Below are 25,787 nucleotides of genomic sequence, written 5' to 3' on the forward strand. Positions count from 1 at the left end.
AAGCGAAATCTATAAAGCTGTTTTCAGTGGAAGAGCATAATGTCAGTGTGGATTAACAGACAGGTGAGGTCTGCTAGATGAGGCAAAAGAAATCCCAAAGGTGGTTTGGAGGAGTAGAGGAAGGGGTCAGGTGGTATGGTCATTTACATGTCATATAGCTGAGGTCACATTTTTAAGTGAGCTTTTTTTTTTTTTTTTTTTGCTCTTTCTTCAGATTTGAAGACCTGACTTCTCATCGCCCATTGGACTATGCCCAAGGCTTTCCTACCCAATGATCCTCTTGCAACACGCCGGGCTTCCTCTGCCTAAGCGGCCCTCATCCTCTCCTCCTATGTCAGTGGCCACCAGGTCTACAGGAACCTTGCAGCTTCCGCCACAGAAGCCTTTTGGGCAGGAGGCTTCCTTGCCTCTGGCAGGGGAAGAGGAGTTACCTAAGGGAGGAGAGCAAGATTCTGCCCTGGAGGAGCTATGTAAGCCCCTGTATTGCAAACTCTGCAATGTCACCTTGAACTCAGCGCAGCAAGCCCAGGCTCATTATCAGGTAAGGAAAGAAAAGAAAACCGGAAATTTAGTGAGAGAAGGTTTTAGGGCTTTGCCTGTTTCAGAGTCGTCTCCCCAGATATGACCAATTGTGCCTGGAATAATCAAGATGGAATAATCAAGTCAACAACTAGATATTAGTTTGTTTGATTAAAAGCATAATGTTCCTACATTAAAAGAGAGCATCACTGGGGCGCCTGGGTGGCTTAGTCGGTTGAGCGTCCGACTTTTGCTTAGGTCATGATCTCGCGGTTCGTGGGTTCGAGCCCCGCGTCGGGCTCTGTGCTGACTGCCAGCTCAGAGCCTGGAGCCTGCTTCAGAGTCTGTGTCTCCCTCTGTCTCTGGCCCTCCCCTGCTCACGCTGTCTCTCTCTCTCTCTCTCTCTCCTAGAAATAAATAAAAATATTTAAAAAAAAAAAAAGAGAGCATCACTTTTCACAGAATGGGATCTCAACCAAACTGTGTGGCATTTGATAGCTTACTAGCTGTAGGCGAATGCACATCACCTGTGCTTGTGGACCAACCTGTGATCCTCAGGTGAATAGGTATTTGAAACATAATGTACCAAATTCAATTCAGTGTCAAATTGTTTAGAAGAATTAACCTTATTAATATTCTCTTCCAGCTAATAATTTGCATCAGTGCATAGTAATCTCTATGAATCTTCCACTTTTTCTCTTTGACCTCTGACTCTTCTTATATAACCTGTCACTGCTAAGGCAAACATGTATTTTTCTGTTGTTAGAATAAAACATTGAAATATTGAGTCTTAGCCTTCATAGGAAGCATACTGTGATTTCTTTTAGCTCATTAGTGTGAACTGATAATCATTTCTAAGATTTAAAGCTTTCACCCCCATGTAGAATAACTAGTAGAAAGGACAATTTTGTTATTACTAAGAACAAATAGAAAGCTAACTTTTGGCTAGAAAGAGAGGGTATGGTATTTCTTTTTATTCTAGATTGCTATCCGTATACAATTATGTAATTTCCTTTTTTGGAGAAAGGCGACCTGAGAAGCAATTGAGGCCAAATGCCACTGAATGAAAGGATGTCTTCTGGGTCAGCATTGATTTGACTGTTTATTCTCTGGACGAGTAGCTGCAATAATAAGACATAAGATAGAAAGATGACTTACACAAGTATTGCTTCCATCGTGCCACTGTAACTGTCTCTAACTTAAGGTTTTTATTTACTCTAGGTATCAGTCTTTTTTGTTTTATTTTGATCCTGAAGACTTATTTGATCCTAAAGGCTGATCAATGGCTGTGTCACTTTGTGATTGTATACCAGAAATATTTTGGTGGTGTATTGTTTTCCCATGGATTTGGTGGAAGATAGAATATGTTGCTTCCCTGGAGTTCCCTTTGTTTGGGTTTGTTTTGCCCTCAGGTGCAGAGGGTTGAATTAATTATATCTCAGATCTTGGCACATGTCCTCATTGGTGCATAAAGGCACTTTCTGGTTTTATTTTTACATATTCTCCCCTTCCCCAACCCCACTCCCAGTCTCTCCATGTACCACTCTCCACCACAGTGTTTGATACAGGGTCTTTCTTTGCCTACTTTACTGTTTAAGGGGAGTCAGTTAGGATGGTGCTTCTCAAACCCAAGACTCGGTGCTAGCTTTCCTCTTTATTTATTCCTGTGGAATGTCCAGTTTTATAGCCTAAGACTCATTTGAAAAATCAAGCTTGAGTTCTAAAGTTTTGATTTTTAAGTCATTAACTTGAGAGAACACTTACATGTGTGCACCCTTTAAAGTAGAGTTGTTTGCTTTTAGGAGGTAAAACTCTTGGGCAGTGTGTAATTTTAGTGTGTGTGTATGCATTATATCTTTACCTCCTGCCTTTGTTTTCCTCCTAATATTACTTTATGTCTCTATAGACAGTGATGGGTACTTGTGGTTATGCATAGAGAGAATTCAATTTGAAGAAGATCATTGGATTATAAGGCTTCACCTAGATAAGAAACAGAATCTGCATTTATTTTTTTCCCTTTGATTCTACATGTGTGCTTTGAACCTTTTAGTTGAAAAGATTAGTAATTATACTTAATTTCAGCTCTCTTCATGATAGAAAATATGAGAATAGGGAAGTGAAATTTAGGTAAATGTCTCTATAATCAGACTTCTTAAGTGGAAAAGCTGGAGAAAGACACCCTGTCATAGTAGATAATTTAAGGAGCCAAGAACTAGGGTAAAGATAAAGAAGAAACAAGTGGGTATTAAGAAAGTAGAACCTAATAGAAAATTAAAAGTTTAGTTTTTTTTAACAGTTTGTTTCTAAGAGCTTAGAAGCAAAGATTTGAATGAAATCAATGTTATTGTTAAAGAGGGAGTTTTGTTTTTGTTTTTGTTTTCCCTTTACAGAGAAATAAGGCAAAGCAGTTAGTGTTCTGAGTGTGTGAAAGTATGGAGCAATTTCACTAGGATAGTATAGAGGAAAGTTAATTTTATCTATCTATCTATTTATTTATTTTAAGTTTATGTATTTTGAGAGAGAGAGGGAGAGAGAGAATCCCAAGCAGGCTCTATGCTGTCAGCGCAGAGTCTGATGTGGAGCTCAATCTCATGAACTTTGAGATTGTGACCTGAGCGAAATCAAGAGTCAGACGCTCAATGGACTGAGCCACCCAGGCACTCTGAAGAAAGCTAATTTTAAAAGTAAAATTTGGATTTTAACAAGATAGATGTTGTTGAGATGAGAGAGTGTGGATTAAAGAGTAGATCAGAATAATAAACAATTAGAACATGGACATAACTTAGAGGTGGGTGAAACTACCACAGAAGGGAAACAGAAATGTCAGCCTGAAAGATGCATCAAAGGCTAATAGACAGCACATCAGTAAGCAGTGATTCAGAAAGGCTACTGAAGGGGCGCCTGGGTGGCTCAGTCTGTTGAGCATCCAATTTCAGCTCAGGTCATGATCTCACGGTTCGGGTCAGTTGGTGAGTTCCAGCCCCGCATCGCTATCTCTGCCATCAGCACAGGGCCTCTGTCCCCCTCTCCTTCTGCTCCTCCCCTGCTCACACTGTCTCTGTCTTTCAAACATAAACATTAAAAAAATTTTAAAAAAGAGCTACTGGAGACCAGGTTAAGACCAGTGAGTAAGGCTTATCAGGAGCCAGGGATAGGTACAACGATTGTAAGTAGACTCATAAAACAAAGTGGTTGATGAGGTGATGGAAAGTTTTATTTCTGAAAACCTGCTTTATAATTTTTAATACAGAGTGATACCAAGACCACAAATTCACTTATATGTGAGATAAAAGGGGTCAGTGGTAGCCTGTTTATAAGCTAGAAACACATTTGTGTGAAGCGATAAATCACGGTGATTACTTTACTCAAAGTGTTTTAGTCAGTTGGTGCCATTGTTGAAATCGCAAAGTTTCAAATTGCCCAGGGTATTATAAACAACCTTCAGTGTGGTGTGGGCAGTGTCACGCTCGAGTCTAACTGTATCATGTTCCAGAAATCCAGGACACACAATGGAAGCTGCTCAATAAATACTTCCCTTTAAACTCAAGACTTTCTTTCCCTGACATCCTGATGTTTCTAAGTTGGGGCTGCTTTAGCAATGACCCATGTGTGTCTGTGGTCACCACAGATTTAGTTTTATTCCCAGGGCTTTTTAACCCAGTCTGTCTGCTTCACAATATCCTGAGTTGTTTTATTTTTAATGAGATTACCTATTTGTACAGTCCCGAAATTATAGCTTCAGTTATATCTTAATTTAAAATAAAACCTTTGGAGGAAAAAACACATCTTCATTTTATTAAAATCTGTCTGTAGGCTTCAGGTCACTTAGGGCAAGCCTGGCATGGCGTAACACAATACTGTTTTAGCAGCAGACATGCCCAGAGGAGGAACTACTTTGGATAGAAGGTCATTAACAGAAATAAAACAAGCTAAAACCAAAAACGGATAAATTTTGCTAGGGCATCCACATTTTAAAATAAAGTCAACCAGTATATTTGCTGATTTGCATGTCCATTTGGAAAATAACTGTTCAGTTACTCAAAGTACGTTTCTAAAGTTTGTCATAAACATAGATTTCTATTTGTAATATTTACCAGCCAAATAACAATGTACTTATTAATTAGATTAATTTGAAAGGGAGACATTGCAGGTAAAAAAAAGTAGTTCTATAATTGTGATGCTGATTGTAGTATCTTGATTGATAATGCAGAGAATGCAACTCATGTTATCCAAAAGTGTAGAGTACTGTTTGGCATTTATATTTTAACATCGGTTACCAGTTTGGATGACATGATCAGCGACTCTAATCTCAGCTAATTTTTATGTTTTTCAAAATTCTCCATCTGGTTGTTTTCCAAATGAACTTGCAGTGGACAGAGTTTAGTCAAAATGCATTTACTAGAGGATAGAAGTTCTCCATGATCCAGCTGGTGGCTGTGCCTCACCAGCTTTCTGCCTCCCCATCCTAGAACACCCCCCCGCCACCCAAACCTCATTTCTTCTTGTTTCAGAAGAGTACATAATCCTTCTTCTGTACAAGGCTGATTCCTTGCCCTAACTGGATTTCATCACCTGTCATCACTTCTTTTCTTCTATCAAATTAAAAACCTCCTCAGGTTTTTCTATGTAAATAAAAATAGCAACAGCAACCTTCCCTGTGCTTTTAATACCTTTTTTTGGGCAACTTTTCTCTTCTCTCCTAAGAGTTCTTACAGGTATAATCGTCCTCTCCTGGTCTTCATTTTCTATTCATTCCCCAGCCCACCACTGCATTCTGGTTTCCATTCCAATATGCTACTGAAACGGTCCTTTCCAAGGTCACCTGTGATCTTACAGGTCAAATCTGGCTCTTTCCCACTTGATCTTTTGTAGCATTTGCCACTAGTAACAGGTTCCACAAAACATTTAAAGAAATTTTGACACAAAATAATGCATATAGAACAAAGGGCATAAAATGAAAAGCAGTAATTACCTTCCTTTTCTTCTCCAATCTCTCTTCCAACCTCTCATCTTGGGTTGGCGATAGTTTTGCTTTGACACTGTTAAGGTTGATCACATTTTTGCTTATTCAATAATCAAATTAAATTTTCTGCACTCTGTTTGTCAGGTTGATGCCAATTGTTGAAGGTTGACATTCAGCTTTTGCATTACTTTGAGTAGGGAAATATTGTCCACAGCAGAGCTATTTTCTTCTCTGTTTCCAATGTCATGATCCCATGCTACTCAAAAGAGAAGTTTAAATGGATGACCCTTTCTTGAATGGCAGCAACTGCTCAAAATCATGCCCCTTTTAAGTTTGTTTCATATGTGGATTGTAACTTAGAAATAACCTTTTGTTTTTCCTTGAGTTTCTGACACTTTAAAAACCTAGGGAGAAGAGTCTTATGCATTTATTAACAATTGCTACCTTCTTAACATTTCTTTTTATTGCTTACAGTCCATTTTATATATCTTTATTAGACCCACTGATTTCCTGTTCTAATTTGGACTGTTTCACATTTGGATTATGACTTCATTGTGTAGCTTATTGTATGTCCCAGAGTACTGCAGTGCTTTTCTTCTTGTGCCTTCTTTTTCTTACATAATATGTCTTTATCGTATCCTCATTTCCCCCTCCAAACAGTCAGTTACACTTTCCACTGTGTGGAATCTGCACTTTATCCTAGATCCCTCCATCTTCCTGTTCCATTTGCAACCAGTTGCCTTCTGGGTTTGCTGCACAGCTGTTGATTTTGGATTTCTCTTCATTGCTCTCTGGCTTGGGCTACTCTTTTCTAAATATACATGTTTTCTTTCTATTATTCAATCTTGTTTTATTGGAATACCTCTTCACATTACTTGAAGGAAGAAAGAATAAATATAAATGTATGTTACAATATACCTCTCTTTAAAATGAGGGAGTTATAAGAAATACATTTTTCTGAGCCCTTGTATATCTAAAAATATTTGTATTATGTTTTCATATGTGACAGATTATTTTCATGTTGAAATATTTTTTTCCTAAGAACACTAAAGGATGTACCTCATTGTGTGTGTATGTGTGTGTTTTTAGTTTTTGTAATCTAGTATTGCTGAAGAGAAATCTTACTCTGATTCTTATTCCGTTGTAGATGACCTACTTTAATTTTGGGATTTTTTTTTCCCCCCTGGAAGCTTTTAGGCTCTCCTTTTGATCCCTGATATCTGAAATTTCACAGTGATGAATGTGTTTAGTTGTGCATCTTTTTTCATTGGCCTTGGTGAGCGCTAGTAGTTCCCTTTGAGTTTGCATAATCCTGTTTCCCTTGAGCTCTGGGGAATTGTCTTTGATACTGTTTCCTTGATAAAATTCTTCTCTGTATTTTCTCTGTCTCTTTTCCTGGTAATTTTGTTAGCCCTTGCCTGAACTAGCTGGATTGATTCTTTATATTGCTTATCTCTTCTCTCTTTAATCATTCCTTTATTTCTAAGAGGTATTGAATTCTAACTCTATATTGAATTTTTCATATTGACATTTTTGTCTTTAAATTTTAAGGGTCTTTTTGATTTCTAACTGTTTCCTTTGCTAGCATCTGTTTTATAGGCTATTAGTTAAGAACATGAAATCGTGGACTTCGGGGTCAGACTAGTCTTCAAATTGTAGTCTCACTAGTTACTAGATGCATGACATTGGAAATATATCCCAACTCCTCTGTGCCTCATGAAGAAGGAGATGATGATGTCCCTAGTAATAGTATGTGTAAGACATTTAGAATAGTTCCTAGTACCTGAGATGGTCATTAATACTGTTAAGTTTTCCTAGGGTGCAGTGGAGCCTGGTGGCTCAGGATTGACCCCCCAGCTCTGCCATTTACTTGTGGGCAAGTTATATCCTATTTTATTAACTTTTCAGTTTGAATAACTTTTAACTTCTAATCAGTTCCCAAAACACTACCAAAAAATTCCTGCATGTACCTCATCCTGGTTCCCCAAATGTGAATGTTTATGTAACTATAGTATACATAGTTTGATACTGTTTCCTTGATAAAATTCTTCTCTGTATCAAAATCAGAAAATTAACACTGATAACAACATATTATCTAATCTATAGACTACATTTCACCAATTGTCTGATGGTGTCCTTTTTCTGGTTTCAGGATCCAATTCAGGATGAACTTTTGCCTGGGGTTGTTATGTCTCCTTTAATCTAGACAGGTTGAGTTTTTTCTTTGCTTTTTACAATCTTGCAATTTTTGAAGAGTTGTTTGTAGACTATCCCAATTTGGGTTTGGTGGATTTTTCTCATTATTAAATTCAGATTATGTGGGGTTTTTTTTGACAAGAATATGATGTTACATCATTCCCAGTGCATCATGTTGGGAAGGAGATGATGTGAATATTTTGCATCAATGGTGCTGTTGACTGTGATCACTGGTTAAGGTGGTGTCTGCCAGGGTTCTTCTTTATAAAGTTACTGTTTTTCTTCTTGTGTTTAATAAGTATCATATGGGGAGATACTTTGAGCCTCTGTGAGTATTTCATTTCTTATGGTATTTTCACTGAGTAGTTTTAACATCCTTTGATGATTCTTCCCTGCACTGATCATTACTGTGGTGTTTGCAAAAGGTGATTTTTCTGTTTTAATTATTCTTTCTACATTTATTGGTTGGAATTTTACTTTAAGAAAGAAGTTTCTGCTTTCATTCAATCACCATAGATGATGGATTCTTATTTTATTCTAAGGATATAATGGATTACTATCATTATTTATCCTGATGTTTATATTGTCCCAGATTTGAAAAGTATGAGAATCTTCAAGCTGGTGGCTGTGTCCTTTTGACACATCCCTGTAATTTTTGTCATGGAATTTCCTTAATTCCTGAATACAAAAGATTCTAGGATTTTCTTTTATATTCCCTATGGCAGCCACGTCTTCAAGGAGCCAGGTTCCTTTTATTGGAGAATGGTGTTTAGAAGCCAAAATCTGAGTGTAAGGTATGCTCTTTGCTAGTGGGAAGTTAGTGTTTCTAGATCATCTCAGTGACGAAGCTAGTTATATACATTTATATATACACATATTTATGTGTACTTATGTGCACATATGTTGAAAATGGAGTTCAGACTGAAACTTCCAATTTGGGTACAGTATGACAGTGTTCATTCTAGCTTTCCAGCTTTTCTTAATGTTTAACTTCTTTCTATGATAGTAAAAAACCTAGGCACTCATTAAGCACAACGCACGCGCGCACGCGCGCACACACACACACACACTTTCTCTCTCAGTAGTTTGGGGATTGATAAAGTACATCCCCATGAAAAACAAACCTACTAACCAGAGAATAGTATTTGTGTATTGTGCTTTTTGTCATTAGCATGATATATAGTCAAAATATTGTTTTACAATGTTACTTGGGTTACAAAGACACTGCCTGCTAAGGTTCTTGTTTTATAAAGTTACTATTTTTCTTTTTGTGTTTGATAAGTATCCTGGGGGAGATACTTTAAGACTATGTGAATGTTTTTTTCCCTCCCCTCCATTCAGTATGGTTATGTTATTCATTTATTATATACAGTTAGGTTTGTTTGTTTCTATTTGTATTTCTAGTTCTCCTCAATCCCTGTTGACTTTGATTCTTTTTTTAAATTCGTGAAATGTTAATACAGTTCTAAAAATCGAAACTACACAAAAAATGTATACTTATGAAAGTGTCACACCCTACCATATCTTGCCCGTTCTCATTACCCTATTATTTATACATTTTAAATGATCTTACTACCCTGTTCAGTTATTTAATGTGTTATTATCTGGTTTGTCAGTTAAAAAAATTTTTGTTTTTAATGTTTATTAAAAGAATTTAATGTTTATTTTTTGAGAGAGAGATAGACTGTGAGCAAGGAAGGGGCAGAGAGAGAGAGGAAGACACAGAATCTGAAGCAGGCTCCAGGCTCTGAGCTGTCAGCACAGAGCCCAACATGGGACTTTAACCCACGAACCATGAGATCATGACTTGAGCTGAAGTTGGATGCTCAAACCAACTGAGCCACCCGGGTGCCCCAATGAGACACCCTAATGTTTCTTTATTTTTGAGAGAGAGAGAGACAGAGAGAGAGAGAGAGAGAGAGAGAGAGAGAGAGAGAACATACATGTGAAGGGAAGGGGCAGAGGGGGGAGGGGGAGGGGCAGAGAGAGGGGGAGACACAGGGGCTATCAGCACAGAGCCCAATGCAGGGCTCCAACTCATGAACCGTGAGATCATGACCTGAGCTGAAGTTGGACACTTAACCGACTGAACCACCCAGGTGCCTATGTGGTTTGTCAGTTTTTAATGGTATTCCAGCTAAAATGTCTATTGCAGAATCAGTGAGTTTATTCTACTTTCCTCTTCCTTTTTCTGTTCTTTTGTTAAATGATTTCCATTGCGTCCTGTAATATTTGAACATTAATCTTTCATCCTCTTCTCCACCTTTTATTTAGTCTTTGATCTAGAATTATATCTATGGAAATACTTATCATCAGCCCTTTTGCTGAAGTTTTCCCCGCCATTTTTTGGTTGAATGAAGCTCCAACAGATTCGTCAGGCAGGACTTAGAAGTACTGAATTCCCAAGGTTGTATATGTTTAAAATGTTTTTCTTTGATACAGGGACAGTTGGCTATATATAAAATCCTTGGTTGAAATTCTCATTAAGTTGAAAAAAAAAAAGATTCTCAACTACTGCCTTCTTTTATATATTGTTGATGCCAAGTTAAGTCTTATGTATTTGTAAGTTATTTGGTCTTTTTGCCTGGAAAGCTTGAGGCTGTTTTCCCTTTTCTTTGAAGTCTCATACCTTGTAAAAAATATACTTCAGATCTGATTGTTCTAGGTTGGTTTTCCCAGAAACCTCGTGTGCCTTATCAATATGTAGATTCAGGTCTTCATTTACTTTTGGACAATTTTCTTGGGTTATAATTTCAAATATTAGTTCTATTTGTTTTGTTTTTTGTCTTTCAGGGACTCCAGTTTTACGTAAAGTATTCCTTCTTGTCCTCTATTTCCATTGCTTCCTCTCTGCCCCTTTAAGATATTTTTCTTTATACTGTTTTATTTTCTTGCCTATTTTTCTGTCTTTCTTCAGTGTCTCTTTCTATATTTTCATTTGTGTCTGTTTTCTTTTGACATGCATTTCCTTCTCATTTTTGATAAAATTCCTTTTTCTCCCCCTGAGTTTAATGACCCTTCTCATTTCTTACTGTTTTGTCCATTTTTCCTTGTACCTCTTGGATTCCTGATTGAAGGTGATTTTTCTTATTTCCAAATTCTTGTTTGAATATATTTAATTTAATTTGAAGTGTTGCCTTAATGGTTTTCTTCTGTTTCATATTTTTTTTGGGGGGGGCGTGGAGACGTTTGCTGAGATATGTTGATTTCTTTGGTAATAACTTTGTATAGAATTGATTACTTTTCAAAAATAAAGAACCGACTGGTTTTCATCTATTCATTTGAAGATTTTGGGTGGTTTATGAGAGTCTTCATTCAGTGGCAATCTGTTCTGTAACTGTAGCAAAGTTCCGTTATTCAGTTTGTTTCTGTGGGTGTGTGTGGTTTTATGTCCTCTAATTTTGTTGTTGTTGTTTTGTCTTGTAGGATGCTAGCTTTTCCTGTTTTGTCCCCCCCCACCCTTTACCTCCCATTGCCAAAAGTTGCCTTCTTCCTTCCTTTTTGTCTTTTTCTCCTCCAGAAGCCACTTTGCCACTTCAGATCATGTGTACACTTAAGCCCTGTTCAGTAGTGAGTGCTCTGCTCTCCTAGATCATGTTTTAGTGTTTACAAATTTAGGGTGAGTTTATTTTTCCTGGTGGTAGTTTGGGAGCAATTTCAGGCTTGCTGCTCCCTCTTCTCTCTTTCCTGCAGAAAGACTCTTGCTTACTGTGAATGACTGTGGCAGGAGTGTGAGTGATTGCTCACTGGGATTTCACGTTTTTCCTATTTTTACTTAAAGTTATGTTGAAGTCTGGGTATTCTGTGCCTTCTGGTTATGTGGAGGGCATGGCTTTTGTGTAGTTTTATTTGTTTTTCTTACTGTTCTGTATTGTTTGTAGAGAGTAGATGGGGACACACATGCCCAGGTACCTGCTGCCTAGCTGTCTGGAAACTCTTGGGCAAGGTTTTAACTCTCCTGAGTTCCATTTCCTCATGTGTAAAATGGGAATAAAAACTATACCTACTTGATGGAGATTTCATGAAGATTACATGAGATAACATTTATGAAGTATTTAGAACACCGCTTATCATATAAATGCTAAAAAAATGTTAGTTGCTATTATTATCATTTTGTTACAGGTGTATAATTGTTTGAAAATTGTGAATAGTGTCTGATGTTGGCCCTTCCTGTAGTACTATGTGCCTCATCCTCTTCTTCCTCTTCAGGAACAGTCTTTAGCTCCTGCACCATCTGTTCTTCAGGGCTTACAGACTTCCTTCTATTTGTCATGCAAACGAGCCTAAGTAAAACCCAGGTTTAAAACCAATCTTCCCTTGACCCACTTCCCCTTCTCACTCTCTACCCTATTTGTCTACTTTCTGTCACAGAGCTCTTCTAAATATTTGCCTATACTAATTATTTCTGTTTTCACATCTCCCATTCTCCTCCCAAGCCACTCTATGTCACCTCATAACCTCTCTACTGAAATGGTTCTAACAAAGTTACTCTTGACCTCTGATTTTATTTTTTTTATTTTTTATTTTTTTTGTATTTTCATTTTTTTTTCTAATAGTTTATTGTCAAATTAGTTTCCACATAACACTCAGTGCTCATCCCCACAAGTGCCNTATTTTTTATTTTTTTTGTATTTTCATTTTTTTCTAATAGTTTATTGTCAAATTAGTTTCCACATAACACTCAGTGCTCATCCCCACNACCTCTGATTTTAGATCCAAGCATTACTTCTCTGTCCTGACATTACTCAACCCCACAGTAGCATCTGACCTGGTGAACAACTCTTTTTTGTTGCTGTTAGTGTTGTTTTAAACTTTTATGAAATACTTAAGACATAAAAAGGCACAAAAATAATATAATGAACCTGTATATTTGCCATCAAGCTGAAAGAGTGAAAACTATACAGTTGAAACCCCCATGTATCCCTTCCCAATTGTATCCTCTCCTGTGCTCCTAGGTGTAACTACTGTACTGAATTGGTATTTATTGTTCCATTACTCTTTTTTTTTTGTATTTTTGCTACATACTGTTTTTGTGGGTAAAATGTAGTGGCTTTTCATGTTTTTAACTTCCATATTAAAAAATTATTCTTACATATCGTCTTTTGCAACTTGTTCTTTTCATTCAGCTTTTTTGTTAGAATAGTTCATATTGCCTTGCATGGCTCTGGAATGTTTATTTTTACTCCTGTATAGTGTTTCATTGCAGGAACAGACTATGATTTATGTGTTATACTATAGATGGACACTTCAATTATTTTTACTTTTCAGTGTTACTAACAGCCCTTCTAGGAACACTCTTAAAATTTTTTTTAATGTTTATTTATTTTTGAGAGACAGAGTGAGAGAGGGGGAGGCGCAGAGAGAGAGGGAGACACAAGCTGAAACAGGCTCCAGGCTCTGAGCTGTCAGCACAGAGCCCAGCTTGGGGCTCCAGTTCACAAACGGTGAGATCATGACCTGAGCTGAAGTTGGACGCCCAACTGACTGAGCCACCCAGGTGCCCCCTAGGAATACTCTTCTAGATATCTCCTTAGACGTATGTTTCTGTTTGGTGATACCTAGAAGTATAGTTCCTGGGTCATAATGTATCTATCTTCTTTGGAAACACCTTATTCTAGCTTCCATAGTACCATACTTGTCTGGTTTTCATTTTATTTGATGTGCCAGACATTCTCAATCTCATTTTCTTGATCCTCATTCTTACTATACTCTTACATTATATTGTCTTAGGGTTTTGTCCTTAGCTTTCTTCTATCTACCCAACTCCAGCTCTGATCCACTCTGATTTATCCCCCATGCTAATTCCAGGTTAATTTTTATCAAATGCAATCCAGTCATGTAACTACTTTGCTTAGAGTCCTTCAGGGGCTCCTGCTGCCTTTGAAGTCCAAGATCTGTTTCACCATTAAGCCCACTATATATCTCAACTCCTACTCTTCTATAGAGGATTCAGAAGACCATCTCTCCTTTGGCTCCTCAATACAGCAGGCTGGGTTTTGCTTATAGAATTTCTTCTGTTCACTATTTTCTTTCCCCTCATTCCTCACCTGCCTGGTAAACTTTTGCTCGTTTTAAAAGATGACTTGATGGTCCCCTTTTCACGGAAGCCTTCTCTGACACATTCAGGCAGAGTTAGGAAATTCCTTTTCTGTATTCTCTTGGTAATTTGTTATCTCCATTGGTTTATTTATCCAATAAATCTTTACTGATTGCCTACTATTGCTAGAAACTGTTCTAGATTTATTTATTTATTATTCTATTTTTAAGTAATCTCTGCACCTTGATGTGAGGCTTAAACTCATGAACCCGAGATGAAGAGTTGCATGTTCTACTGACTGAACCAGACAGGTGCCTAGAAGCTGTTCTAGACATTAGGGATAGAGAGTAAACAAGACAGGTCCTTATTTTTAAGGAGTCTACATTCCAGAAAGCAAAAAAGAGATAAAAAACCAATTACACAAACAATGTCATTTCAGATCATGCTGAGTGGAACTAGGATAAACCAGACAGTGAGGTAACATGTTAGAGAGTGTATATGTGTGCAGAGTAGGGGAGAATGGCATTCAGTGAGATGCCATTTGAGTTAAGATCTGAAAGATAAGAAGGAGCTAGCCATGCAGAGAACTGAAAGAAGAACATTCCAGGCAAAAGAAACAGGAAGTACAAAGTCCCTGAAGCTAGAATGAGTTTTATTTCTTTTTTTTTTTTAATTTATTTCTAGGAGAGAGAGAGAGAGAGCGCGAGCGAGCAGGGGAGGGTCAGAGAGAGAGGGAGTCACAGACTGAAACAGGCTCCAGGCTCTGAGCTGGCAGTCAGCACAGAGCCCGACGCGGGGCTCGAACCCACGAACCGCGAGATCATGACCTAAGCGAAAGTCGGACGCTTAAATGACTAAGCCACCCAGGCGCCCCGAATGAGTTTTATTTCTCATAGTTCTGGAGGCTGAAAGTCTGAGACCAGGGTATTAGCATGGTTTGGTTGTGGCAAGGACCTCTTCCATGTTACAGACAGCCAACTTCTCCTTGGATCCTCACGTGGCAGAATGAGGGTGAGGGAGCTCTTGGGCTTCTTATTATAAGGACAGTGATTAATCACCTCCCAAAGGCTCCACCTCCAGATTAGATGTCCACATATGAATTTTGGTGGGACACAATCACTCAGTCTAAAATAGAGATGGAGTTAGATAATTTGGGAGCTACTAACTTGTTGATTGTTTTAAAGCTATGAGACAGGGTAAAATAATGTAGATGGAGAAGGCCAATGGTGGAGGTTTGGACATTGCAGAGTTTAGAGAATAAGTGGGGAGGTAAGAGGGAGTCACAGAAGATGGTAGAAGGGAGTAACAATGGTGTGATGCTGACTAGAGTTAGAATGTGGTGAAGCCACAGATATGACCACTGGATTTGACTCTCTGGAGGTTACCGTGACTATGAAGAGTACCTCTGGGCATTCCAGTGGTCAGAAGGTAGAATGTATGTACTTACTTTAATTACCTGCTCACATATCTGTCCCTTCCTCTTGAGTGTGTGCGAGGTCTTTTTATTTCTAGGGCTTCGCCTATAGTAGATGGTGAATGACTGCCTATAAGCTTGAAGTGTACAGTGCAGTTTGAAGAATAACCCATTGTTTCATCCTTATTTAGAATGCCTTCTGACCACTGACCCTTCCCATCAGTTTCTGTCAGTTCAGGGAATACAGTCATGTGAATAACAGCTTAAAACACGCTGAGAGAGGCAAATGCATTTTAGTAAAGGTTCACGGTGCCTCCTGAGGCCATCATGATATAGTCAAAAGGGCCTTCCTTGGTTTCGATTCAGAGGACCTGCCCCAAGCTATGGCCCCACTTCTTACCCCCCACTGAAGGTGCCGGGGGCAAGTCCTCCTCCCTTTCTGGATTGGTTTCCTCAGCTGTCATATGTGGGGAATATTAACAAATTCTTCTTACAGGAGTTTTTGTGAGCAAAAAATGAGCTAATGCACAGGAGAGTCCTTTGCAAGTAAAAAAAATTCTCTGTAAGTGCTATTTTTGTAAAAATAACTAGATTATCCATTTCATTACTGACTTATAAAGTAGATTAGATCACAGTATAATAAAAATCATATTTAGGCAGTGGCATATTAATGGCAACAAGTTGGGGGAGGACATAGATCCCTGGAAAATGTGATTCTTCTCCAGAAATAATAGGGAATTCATATTTTTTGGTTTTGTTCCCTCATCTTTCCTGGAAAAATCATTCTATTGGAACCAAAGAGTAGACTCTTTTACTTTAAGATCTAGTAGTCTGTTTACCCCACTGTTGCATATGTCTGAAAGAATAAAACGTAGGTAACATTGCGTGGGGTTTCCCCCTTTTTTCTGTGTTGTTAGAGAGTACATTAACTCAATTTGACCAATTTTCTTCATGGGGATTACTCATTTCATTTTCTTTATAGGGTAAGAATCATGGTAAGAAGCTCCGAAATTACTATGCAGCAAACAGTTGCCCTCCTCCTGCCAGAATGAGCAGTGTGGTAGAACCCGTGGCCGCCCCAGCTGCCTCTGTCCCTCCACAGGTGAGACGCGCATGTCAGGGTGGATGCTGTCCTGTGCACAAGTGGTCATGAATGAAATTTGTCCTCCGTGAGCCCATCAGCGTACAGTTGGGCATGTACTCCCCAGAGGTTCTCCTTGGTACTTTACAAGTCCTTGAACTGTAGTGCCGGATGTAAAGCTCGCCAACATCCGTGACCCTAGAGATTTCTCGTTGGCTTTGGTTATGATGCATGAGATGAAGAAACATATTGTTACACGTACCTTTCTCTAAGCATTTCTCAAAATTCTGGGTTAAATGACTCTGAACATCTAGGCTAAGCTCTGAATGAAAAGAGAGGTACTTAAACACTTATATCTTTATTACAGTTAATCCCATTGACTTCGTATTTTGCCTTCTAGCAAGGTCAGTTTTTTCAGATTACCCCTTTCTTACCTCTATGGTGAGAGCCTATATACACTTTTTCTGGACTTTAGTGTAATGACACACACTTGAGAGCCAAGTCCTTTCACTGTTTGGTAGATAAAGCATGTGTTTGAGGCAAGATAATCGTGTACTTTAATAGCCTCTGAAATATAAATTGTATTCCTTCATCTGTCTTTGTCCGTAGAACAATACATGGTCATAAATAATAATAACTCTCATCGAGCATTCACTATGCCAGGCACTCTGCTAAGCACTTTTCATGCATTACTTCATTCAGGGCTGGGACCAAGGTGAGCTGAGGGATGTACTTGACTGAGGCACAGAATTAAGAGGGAGCCAACACATTCAGTTATCAAGCTAAATATTTTAATGTCATATTGTAGAAATCCAAAATTAATGTGAAAAAATCAGTAGTAAACAAAATGTCAACAACTTAAAGACGGGGCAGGTATTACTGATTTTCCTTTTGTCTCAGGCTGCAGTATGACTTGGTCTTTCATTGTTCCTGATCCTTTCTTTGTTTAAAGTTTTGATATTTTGTTTACGTTGATATTTTTTGTATTAGGTTTGATTTGTAAAAATGTTCAATTAAAATATTACTTACCTTGATTGCTGAGTTTGTTGATGCGCCCTTAAATTTCATGCCCGTGACAAATGCTTATCTTGCCTCATTCTAGTCCTGGAGCCCAATTGCATTTAGTGCTTCCAAGAACTTGCAGGTATTGGCCTTGTTACTGGGCGTGTAACCTGTGGGCCAGCGACATTTGTCTCACCTAGACATTTATTAGAAGCTCAAGTAAGCTAAGTAACTTGTCCATGGCATTACCTGTTTTGTCAAGTGGTGGAGCAAGAATTTCTTTTGACCTTGGACCCCTACTCCTAACCACCATGGCATAATTTTACCTGTCTGGATATCAGTTTTCCAGTATTTCAAATGTGGATAGCAATACTAGCTATTACCTCCATCCTCACAAGTTTGTGGGGTAAATGAGAGAAGGTAAAACAGAATCAGAAGACAGGAAAATACCCAGACAGATTTTCAGGCTGAGCAGTTTTCAGGGCCCTTACTCCTCAAGGCTCCTCTGGAATATGAGGGTCACTTCATCTAGGGGCCGTTTTCAGCTGGGTCCCCCACTCCTGATCAAATAGCTGTAGCCTTCTTTCACAGCATAGCCCTTTGTGATTTTTGGAGACAGCTATCCTGTCCCCAGAAAATCTTTCTGTCTAGGTGAAGCAATACTGTTTCCTTCAGCTGGTCCATGATACACTGCCTTCCAGACTCCTTATTATGTATTTTATTTTCCTCTAGCCAAAATCTAGTTTGTCTTTTTTTTGTTAACCCAACAGTGTTTATTGAATAGATACTGTCTTCCAGGTACTGTGTTAGGTTTCTCTGCTGAATACAGTTGTCTGAATCTGTTGATTGTTTTTCCCTAGCTATATCTGTAGCTAATTTTTAAAGTCTTTGGGGAGAAGGGCTCATTTGTAAATATATGTCTATATATCCCTTCTGCATTAGGAAGCAAGCCCTAAAAGCAATAGGCATTCATTGAATGCTTGTTGATGGATTCTGAATGGACTTTATCTTTATGATAATGTGATTTTAGGCCTTACTTGTGCTGCCCTGACTCTGCTATGCTTCTTTTAAAAATTTTCTCCGTGGAGATAGCAACAAACCATTAACCAGTCTGATACATAGGTGATTGTAATACAAAACCACAATTATCTCTCAGCATTTTTTTTCTTTTTCTCCCTGTTTTTGTTGTTGCTTTTTTTCTGGAATGAATTATGTCCTTTCCTTATAAAGCCAAATGCTTGTGGTCAAACTGTAACCTTTGGTTATCTTTCAACACTTAGAGGGACCTTTGAGGGGAAGAAGGGAATCAACTCTAGCATTTTTATTTTTTAACTTTGTCTCTTGTGTCTTTGATGTCAGATGGGCTCCTTTAAGCCAGGAGGGAGAGTGATCCTGGCCACGGAGAACGATTACTGTAAGCTCTGTGATGCCTCCTTTAGCTCTCCGGCTGTGGCTCAGGCTCACTATCAAGGGAAGAATCATGCCAAGAGGCTGCGGTTGGCAGAAGCTCAGAGTAACTCATTCTCGTAGGTATTGCCACTTTCTCTGAGGCCAAAGTGTTGTGTAAGACTGACTGTCTTTAGAGAAAGAGTTGAAAGCGATCCTTGTTGAGAAGTCTCACTCCTTTACAATTTCTTTTCTCCAGGGAATCCTCAGAGGCGGGTCAGCGGCGGACCCGGAAAGAAGGGAATGAGTATAAGATGATGCCTAATCGGAGGAATATGTATGCAGTACAGAATAATTCAGGTATCCTGTGGATTTCCACATGCCTTGGCTACATTCTGCAGATGGTCTTCATTAGTTTTATTTCCTTTAATGGGAATAGATAGCCCTGAGAATTTGCGGTTAGCTAATTGTTTTGTTCAATTTGTCTAGTGGCTTTTCAAGCTGGCATTTATTTCATGTCCTATTTATTTATTTTTTTGATGAATTATATTATTTATTTTGATTTTAAATTATAGTTTATTTTTTAAGGTCTGTGATCATAGGCCTTTATACTTCTGGTGTTTGCCAGGTAGAAATGTAAAATGCATTATAAAAATGGGCTGTTTGGTTTAAAGTTGTACAGTGTTAAATCTCCATTTGTTGGGGAAAATAAAAAAACATTATAGCAATGGCTTTTAAGGAGGCTGGTGAATCAGATTTATTGGGGGAGTTTTTACAAAATACACATGCCTGAACCATGACTTAGAGATTTTTAGTCGGTAAATTCAGAGTGGGACCCAGACATAAGTGTGGTTGGCAAATGCTTCCTCGGTGATTCTCATACACACCTTCAGTTCAGAACTGCCACTTTAGAGGAATGCTGTCTGCATTTTCTGATTATCTCCAATAGGGAGAGTTGGACTGAATAGTCCTTCATTCTCTCCCCATCACAGCCTCCACACATATCAGCAGAGGTAATTCATGTGACAGTAAATGAAACTAAAACCAAAAAAGGTTAGTTGGAAAGGCAAGAGAAGCATAGAAAAAAAAGGGACATATAGAAAGCACAATGTAATATGATTAACAAAAGTTCAAATATATGTCAGTAATTATAGTAAGTGTAAATTTACTGAAGTCCCGGTTTAAAGATAAGTGTTATAAGATTAGATAAAAAATTTAGCTGAAAGGAAGTTGAGATAGCTGTACTGAGATTAGGTAAATATCAGTAGGGTTCCTGGGTGGCTCCATTGGTTAAGCATCCAACGTTGGCTCAGGTCATGATCTCACAGCTCATGAGTTCACACCCTGTGTCAGGCTCTGTGTTGATGGCTCAGAGGCTGGAGCCTGCTTTAGATTTTGTGTCTTCCTCTCTCTCTGCCCCTCCGTTGCTTGTACTCTGTGTGTCTCTCTCTCTCATAAATATTTAAAAAATTTTTGAAAATAGATAAAATAAACTTTAGGACAGATGGCAGTTTAGACTATGTTCGCTAGCCAGAATGCAATTAAGTGAGAGGTCAGTAGCAAAAAATGCATTTAAAAAAATGCGACTAAATTTCCATTTGGAAATTTAAAAATACTTCTAAATAAGTCATGGATCAAAGAAGAAATCATAATGAAAATTAAAAATTCATAAAATCAAACACTAATAAAAATAGATTACACTTTGTAGGATGCAGTGAAAATAATATCTTGAGAAAGTCTTAAGTATTTCTTACAATAGAAAAGCAAAGGAGAAAATTAATAAGCAGTGGTCCCACTTAAGAACCCAGTTACATAACTGAGTATTTACCCAAAGAAAACAAAAACACTATTTTTTTAATGTTTGTTTATTTTTGAGAGACAGAGTGCAAATGGGGGAGGGGCAGAGAGAGACGGAGATAGAATCTGAAGCAGGCTCCAGGCTTTGAGTTGTCAGCACAGAGCATGATGTGAGGATTGAACTCATGAGCCATGAGATCATGACCTGAAATAAAGTTGGACACTTAACTGACTGTGCCACCCAGCCACCCCCCAAAACACTTTTTTTGAAAGGATATTACACCCCTCTGTTTATTGCAGCATTACTTACAATAGCCAAGATATGAAGGCAACCCAAGTATCCACTGGTATATAAATGGATAAAGCTGTGGTGTGTACACACATTTGCATGCACACACACACACATTATGGAATATTAGTCATAAAAAAGGATGAGATCTTGCTATTTGCAACAACATTGATGGACCTAGATGGTATTACGCTAAGTCAATATAGAGAACAAATAGTTGGTAGGGGCAGGGAGGGCGGCTTGGGCAAAATGGTGAAGGGGAGTGGGAGATTCAGCCTTCCAGTTATGGAATGAATAAGTCAGAGGATAATAGGTACAGCATAGGAAATCTAGTCAATGGTACTGTAATAGTGTTGTATGGTGACAGATGGTAGCTACACTGGTGGTGGGCATAGCATAATGTAAAGAATTGTCAAATCACTGTGTTGTACACCTGAAACTAATGTAACACAGTGTGTCAGGTATATTTCAACAAAAACAAACAACCCCACCCCCCCAAGGGGTGCCTGGGAGGCACAATTGGTTAAGCATCCAACTTTGACTCAGGTCATGATCTCATGGTTTGTGGCTTCGAGCCCCACATTGAGCTCTGTGCTGACAGCTCAGAGCCTGGAGTCTGCTTCGGCTTCTGTATTTCCCTCTCTCTGCCCCTCACCCACTGGCGCTCTTTCTCTCTCTCAAAAATAAACTAAAAAAACCCAAAAACAACAAAAACTCCCCAACCAAAAATACATTAGTTATAATTTGGTTTACCTATAAATATGTCACATTGCGTATTTTAAAAGCTAAAGAAGAATCTGTTCAGATAATTATAGATTAACTTTTTTTTGAGAGAGAGAGATTCTGAGTGTAAGGTGAGGAGGGGAGCAGAGAGAGAGAGAATCCCAAGCACACTTCACGCTCAGTGGAGAGCCTGATGCAGGCCTTAATCCCATGACCTTGGGATCATGACCTGAGCTGATATCGAGTCAGACGCTCAACTGACTGAGCCACCCAGGAGCCCCTAGATGACCTTTTTTTGAATGCACAGGCTAATAAATTCAATTTAACATTGTTAAGAAAAGTCAATTATGTAAAAAGAAGAAAAAAATTATTCCACCACCGTTTTTGTATATGTCATTCCCATCTCTCTATATACTTATTTTAAGTAGAAATGCGATTATATTTTGTGATATTCTTGTTTCACTTAATAGCATTTTTAATTACACTTCCATGTAATCAAAGAGTTTTCATTACTTACAGCAACTGCATGGTTTTCCATTGCATTCATTACCATAATTGTTCAAATCATGTATTTGATCTCGCCTTTCCCCACATCCTCCCATAAAAACTTATATGAACACTGATCAGGAATAATGTCCTTGTTGACAAATCTCTGTGCAAAAATTCTCAGTATTTTGTTGGGGTAATTCTTAGAAGTTTTGGATTAAAGAGTTAGCATAATTATAAAACTTTTTATATAATGTTTGGATGTTAAACAGTTTTTTAAAATTTTATTTACTTTTTAGAGACATTGCCATTGAGAGCTTGGGTTTGGCTGTACAGTAACCTTCCTGACAGTAGTTGGAAGAATGATTTCAGCTTTTTAGATTGTACCTGTATAAAATTGTAATTTAAAAAAATCTGGGAATTTTGCATTCTTTTAAAGCTGGGAGTCCGTGAATTTTATAATTTGAACTTAGAGTGACAAATTACAGTGATATCAATCAGACTGTCATCATTTATTGAGTAAATATTTTGAAGTGAATACGCTGCTTTTATCTCTTGCTCTAGCAGGTCCTTACTTCAATCCCCGCTCTCGGCAGAGAATCCCACGTGATCTGGCCATGTGTGTTACTCCAAGTGGCCAGTTTTACTGCTCCATGTGTAATGTCGGGGCTGGCGAAGAGATGGAATTCCGGCAGCATTTAGAGAGCAAGCAACATAAAAGCAAGGTGTCTGAACAGCGGTACAGGAACGAGATGGAGAATCTGGGATATGTATAGTGGCTGTTACATTCAGATAGAGCAGCTTTGCCTGCCTGTTGTTTTGCCTTCTGTCAACATGCCCTGCTTTTGTGGTCCTTTTGATATAAGTACATTCCTCTGCTTAATGTTAATACATGTAACCTGCATTGGTACCATGAGATGTCAAAATTGGGGAAGGTAAAGAATGTGCTTCTTAGGTCATGATGCGTTTTCAGGTCAGTTTGTTGAACTACTTAGAGCATGTGACCTACCTACCCCATGAGAAATAACTTTTTATTTTGACCAAATTCTGGTCAATGAGTAGCCTGATCACTTAGAGCTTTAACTATTTGAGAATTTCACCTTCTTTTGCAATTTTAGTTTTATGTACTGTTAAGAATTTTCTTGAGTTCTTCCTTCAGATAATAGTAAAAACAGGTAAGCAGAGATTTTGGTTTCCCAAGGCTTCTTTGGAACCACCTCAACGCAATGCCTTGCCAGTAGGATATACTATTATAAACTACATTAGGGTCTTTCCCAGGACATGTTTTTCCCTCATCATGTCTTCCCATTATTGCAGTGCAGATTTTCTTGGATTCATACACTTCCAATGTGCTTGTAGACTTCCGGATGGTGAAATTTCATTTCCAGTTGTGGATTTCACTCATTTAAATGCCACCTTTTTCCTTTTTCCCCCCTTCCTTCCCTGCCCCAGTTGAATTAGCTTGTAAAATAAGCTCATTTTCATGCCCCAGCCATATTGTGGGCTTTCCAGGCCCCCCATTCCAATATCCAGTGAGTGTAAGATAGATATGCTATTTTTTACAAAAATATTTTTCAGATGGTTTTAGAGTTATTCACTGATAATAACATGTACTTGTATGATGGTCTCGATCTTATGATATTTGTTTTGGCAAGCTTTTTTTATAAACTGATCCTTACATTTTATTTACGTTCTTTCCTGCCTTCCAGTTCGTTGGCTGTCCTGAAAAAATACTTTCATAAATAGAGAGGAATTTAAAACAAGTTCATCAAATTTTAGTATCATCATTTGCAGTAGTAAAATACATGAAATTTGATTTCTTTCTTTATAATTCAGCTTCCTTAAAGATAATAGAAATACATTATGGATGGCTTTGGTATGTGATAATTACAACAGTATTATTATTTGTTTTTTTGTTTTTAAACTAAGAAGCTCTAGTTTATGGCTAGATTAACTAATGGAGTGCCCTGTGAACTTTCATTAGTTGTATTTTATGTACTTACTATATTTACATGGATAAGACTGGTGCTCATCCATACTTCTTTTGAAAGGCCAAACTCACCAGGAAGTTTATATTGAGTAGTATCTTTGCACTATGGTCAATTCACATTTGATTGCTTGTATTACTAATTAAAAATGAAACTCCTTTTTTCCTTGAGAACTCTGTAAGCAAAGAGGTGAGGAGAAGGAAAGTATCATCATCATTACTTTCCGTTAATACTTATGAACAATTTTTGAGCAATCTGGAAATATAGTTTTGGGATTAACCTCTAGTTCAGTATCAAGCTGTCCTTCTGTTGACGTGGTGGTTTTTTGAAAAATAGAATTGTTTAGTAATGTTTTTCTCTCCAAAACAGAAGAATGAAATAACGTTATTGAGAGTCTATCTAGATCTGTGACTCATAGTATAATCCTTTTATATAATTGGTTAGTTTAGGGCAATTTAGAGCTTATTTTATTGGTCAGTAGGTTACTCATTTTGCTGCTAAGTATAATTTTTTGGTAGATTTTAATATAATAGTGCTGGCCACTTGATTCTATAATTATTTAAAAATCTCAGTTTTCCCTCTTTATGTCTTTGTGTGTGTCTACACACACACACACATTTATGTGATACCATGGAGAAGATTTCATTTAATCCTTATTTCAGATAACGGTAAAGGATTGTTAAGAATTTACAGTTTGTAAAAGTGGCATTCATCTACTTTCCATTTATCCTTTACAAATAAAATTAAAGGAAGGATTTTCTCCACTCTCCCCATTTAACAATCTCATTGCATTTATACAAAACGCAGTGGACTTAAAGGCCTTGATGTTTTTCCTGGCCTTGCATATTCAGGTTTCCAGTCTCCCAGTGCCCTTAATGGATGTATGAATGCATAAATGCATTTTCTTTAAAGAAAAAGTTAGATTTATAGTGTTATTTCTTACTTGCTCTGTTTTTTTGCACTAAAAAAGAGCTATGTGTTTGTTTTATATGACACTTTAGATACCATATTGCCTACAATAACTCAGTTTGCTCCTTAATTTCCAAACTGTAGGAAGTTGGTAACTTCCATGATCATTTATAGAGGTTACATACACATCCAAAAAAAAAAAAATCACAAATCTCTATGACTGGGTTGTTTTGGGCTTGTTACCTTGCAATATTTTCCTCTGTTCCATAGGTGAAATAAAGGGTGACAGAGGTTGTCAGAAAGGAAATACCTAAATAAATACATCTCTGCATGGTACAGTTTCTCATATTCATGCATTCCCTGTAGACAGTATTTTTCTCCCTGTTGAAAAAGGCTGTTGTTCCTGCTGCAGTGATATGTGATCTCCATTGGTTTCGTTTTGTGAAGTCCAGTCCCGCTCTGTAATGTGCTTTAGAATTCGCACACTGTGCTCCCCAAGAGTCATGTTAGTATCTTTTTATATGCTCTGTACAAGGATGGACAGAGGCCTAAACAATGGAAAACCTTTAGTCAAACAAATAGATTTCAGTAATCATCTGCAAGAACTCATAGCATCAGTCTCTTTTCTCTGTGAATATCTTTGTGTAAGTTGTCATTCGAAGTCAATGTTAGAAGATAACAATTAGAAACCCTTCTTAAAATATTGAGGGTAAGAAGTTGTAAAGGAAAAATTCCATGTTCCAATTAAAAGATTGGATTGCATATGCCTTTGAAGTGTTTTTTTCAAAAAGTTAAGCTATAAAATTGAGTGTGCCATGTAATCCTTTTGACGCCACACCGAACAGAAAAATACTCTGTTGGTCTTGTCTTTGTATATTATGTACTGCAACTTGTAAATATGTGCATGTGTTTTTATTACATTTGTCTGCTTGTCTCTTATTGCACTGGATTCTGCAAGATGAATAATATTTTATACCATTCATTTAGAAAAAGTGAC

General features: G+C 37.8%; 1 protein-coding gene across 2 annotated transcripts; it reads left to right on the plus strand.

The window, feature by feature from the left end:
- The first annotated feature begins 219 nt into the window (after positions 1–219).
- ZMAT3 (zinc finger matrin-type 3) lies at positions 220–25,552 on the plus strand. Of its 2 annotated transcripts, none has more exons than XM_077770585.1 (5): positions 220–541; positions 16,112–16,231; positions 18,572–18,738; positions 18,858–18,958; positions 22,458–25,552. In XM_077770585.1, exons 1-5 carry the CDS (start codon positions 272–274, stop codon positions 22,667–22,669), a joined length of 870 nt encoding a protein of 289 aa, XP_077626711.1. In that variant the 5' UTR covers positions 220–271; the 3' UTR covers positions 22,670–25,552. The 2 variants fall into 2 exon arrangements, with proteins under 2 accessions (XP_077626711.1, XP_077626712.1); XM_077770586.1 differs by having other exon boundaries at positions 22,461–25,552.
- Positions 25,553–25,787: the final 235 nt, after the last annotated feature.

This window comes from Crocuta crocuta, unplaced genomic scaffold, assembly GCF_008692635.1.
Source record: "Crocuta crocuta isolate KB4526 unplaced genomic scaffold, BGI_CrCroc_1.0 scaffold256, whole genome shotgun sequence".
NCBI classification, from domain to species: Eukaryota; Metazoa; Chordata; class Mammalia; order Carnivora; family Hyaenidae; genus Crocuta; species Crocuta crocuta.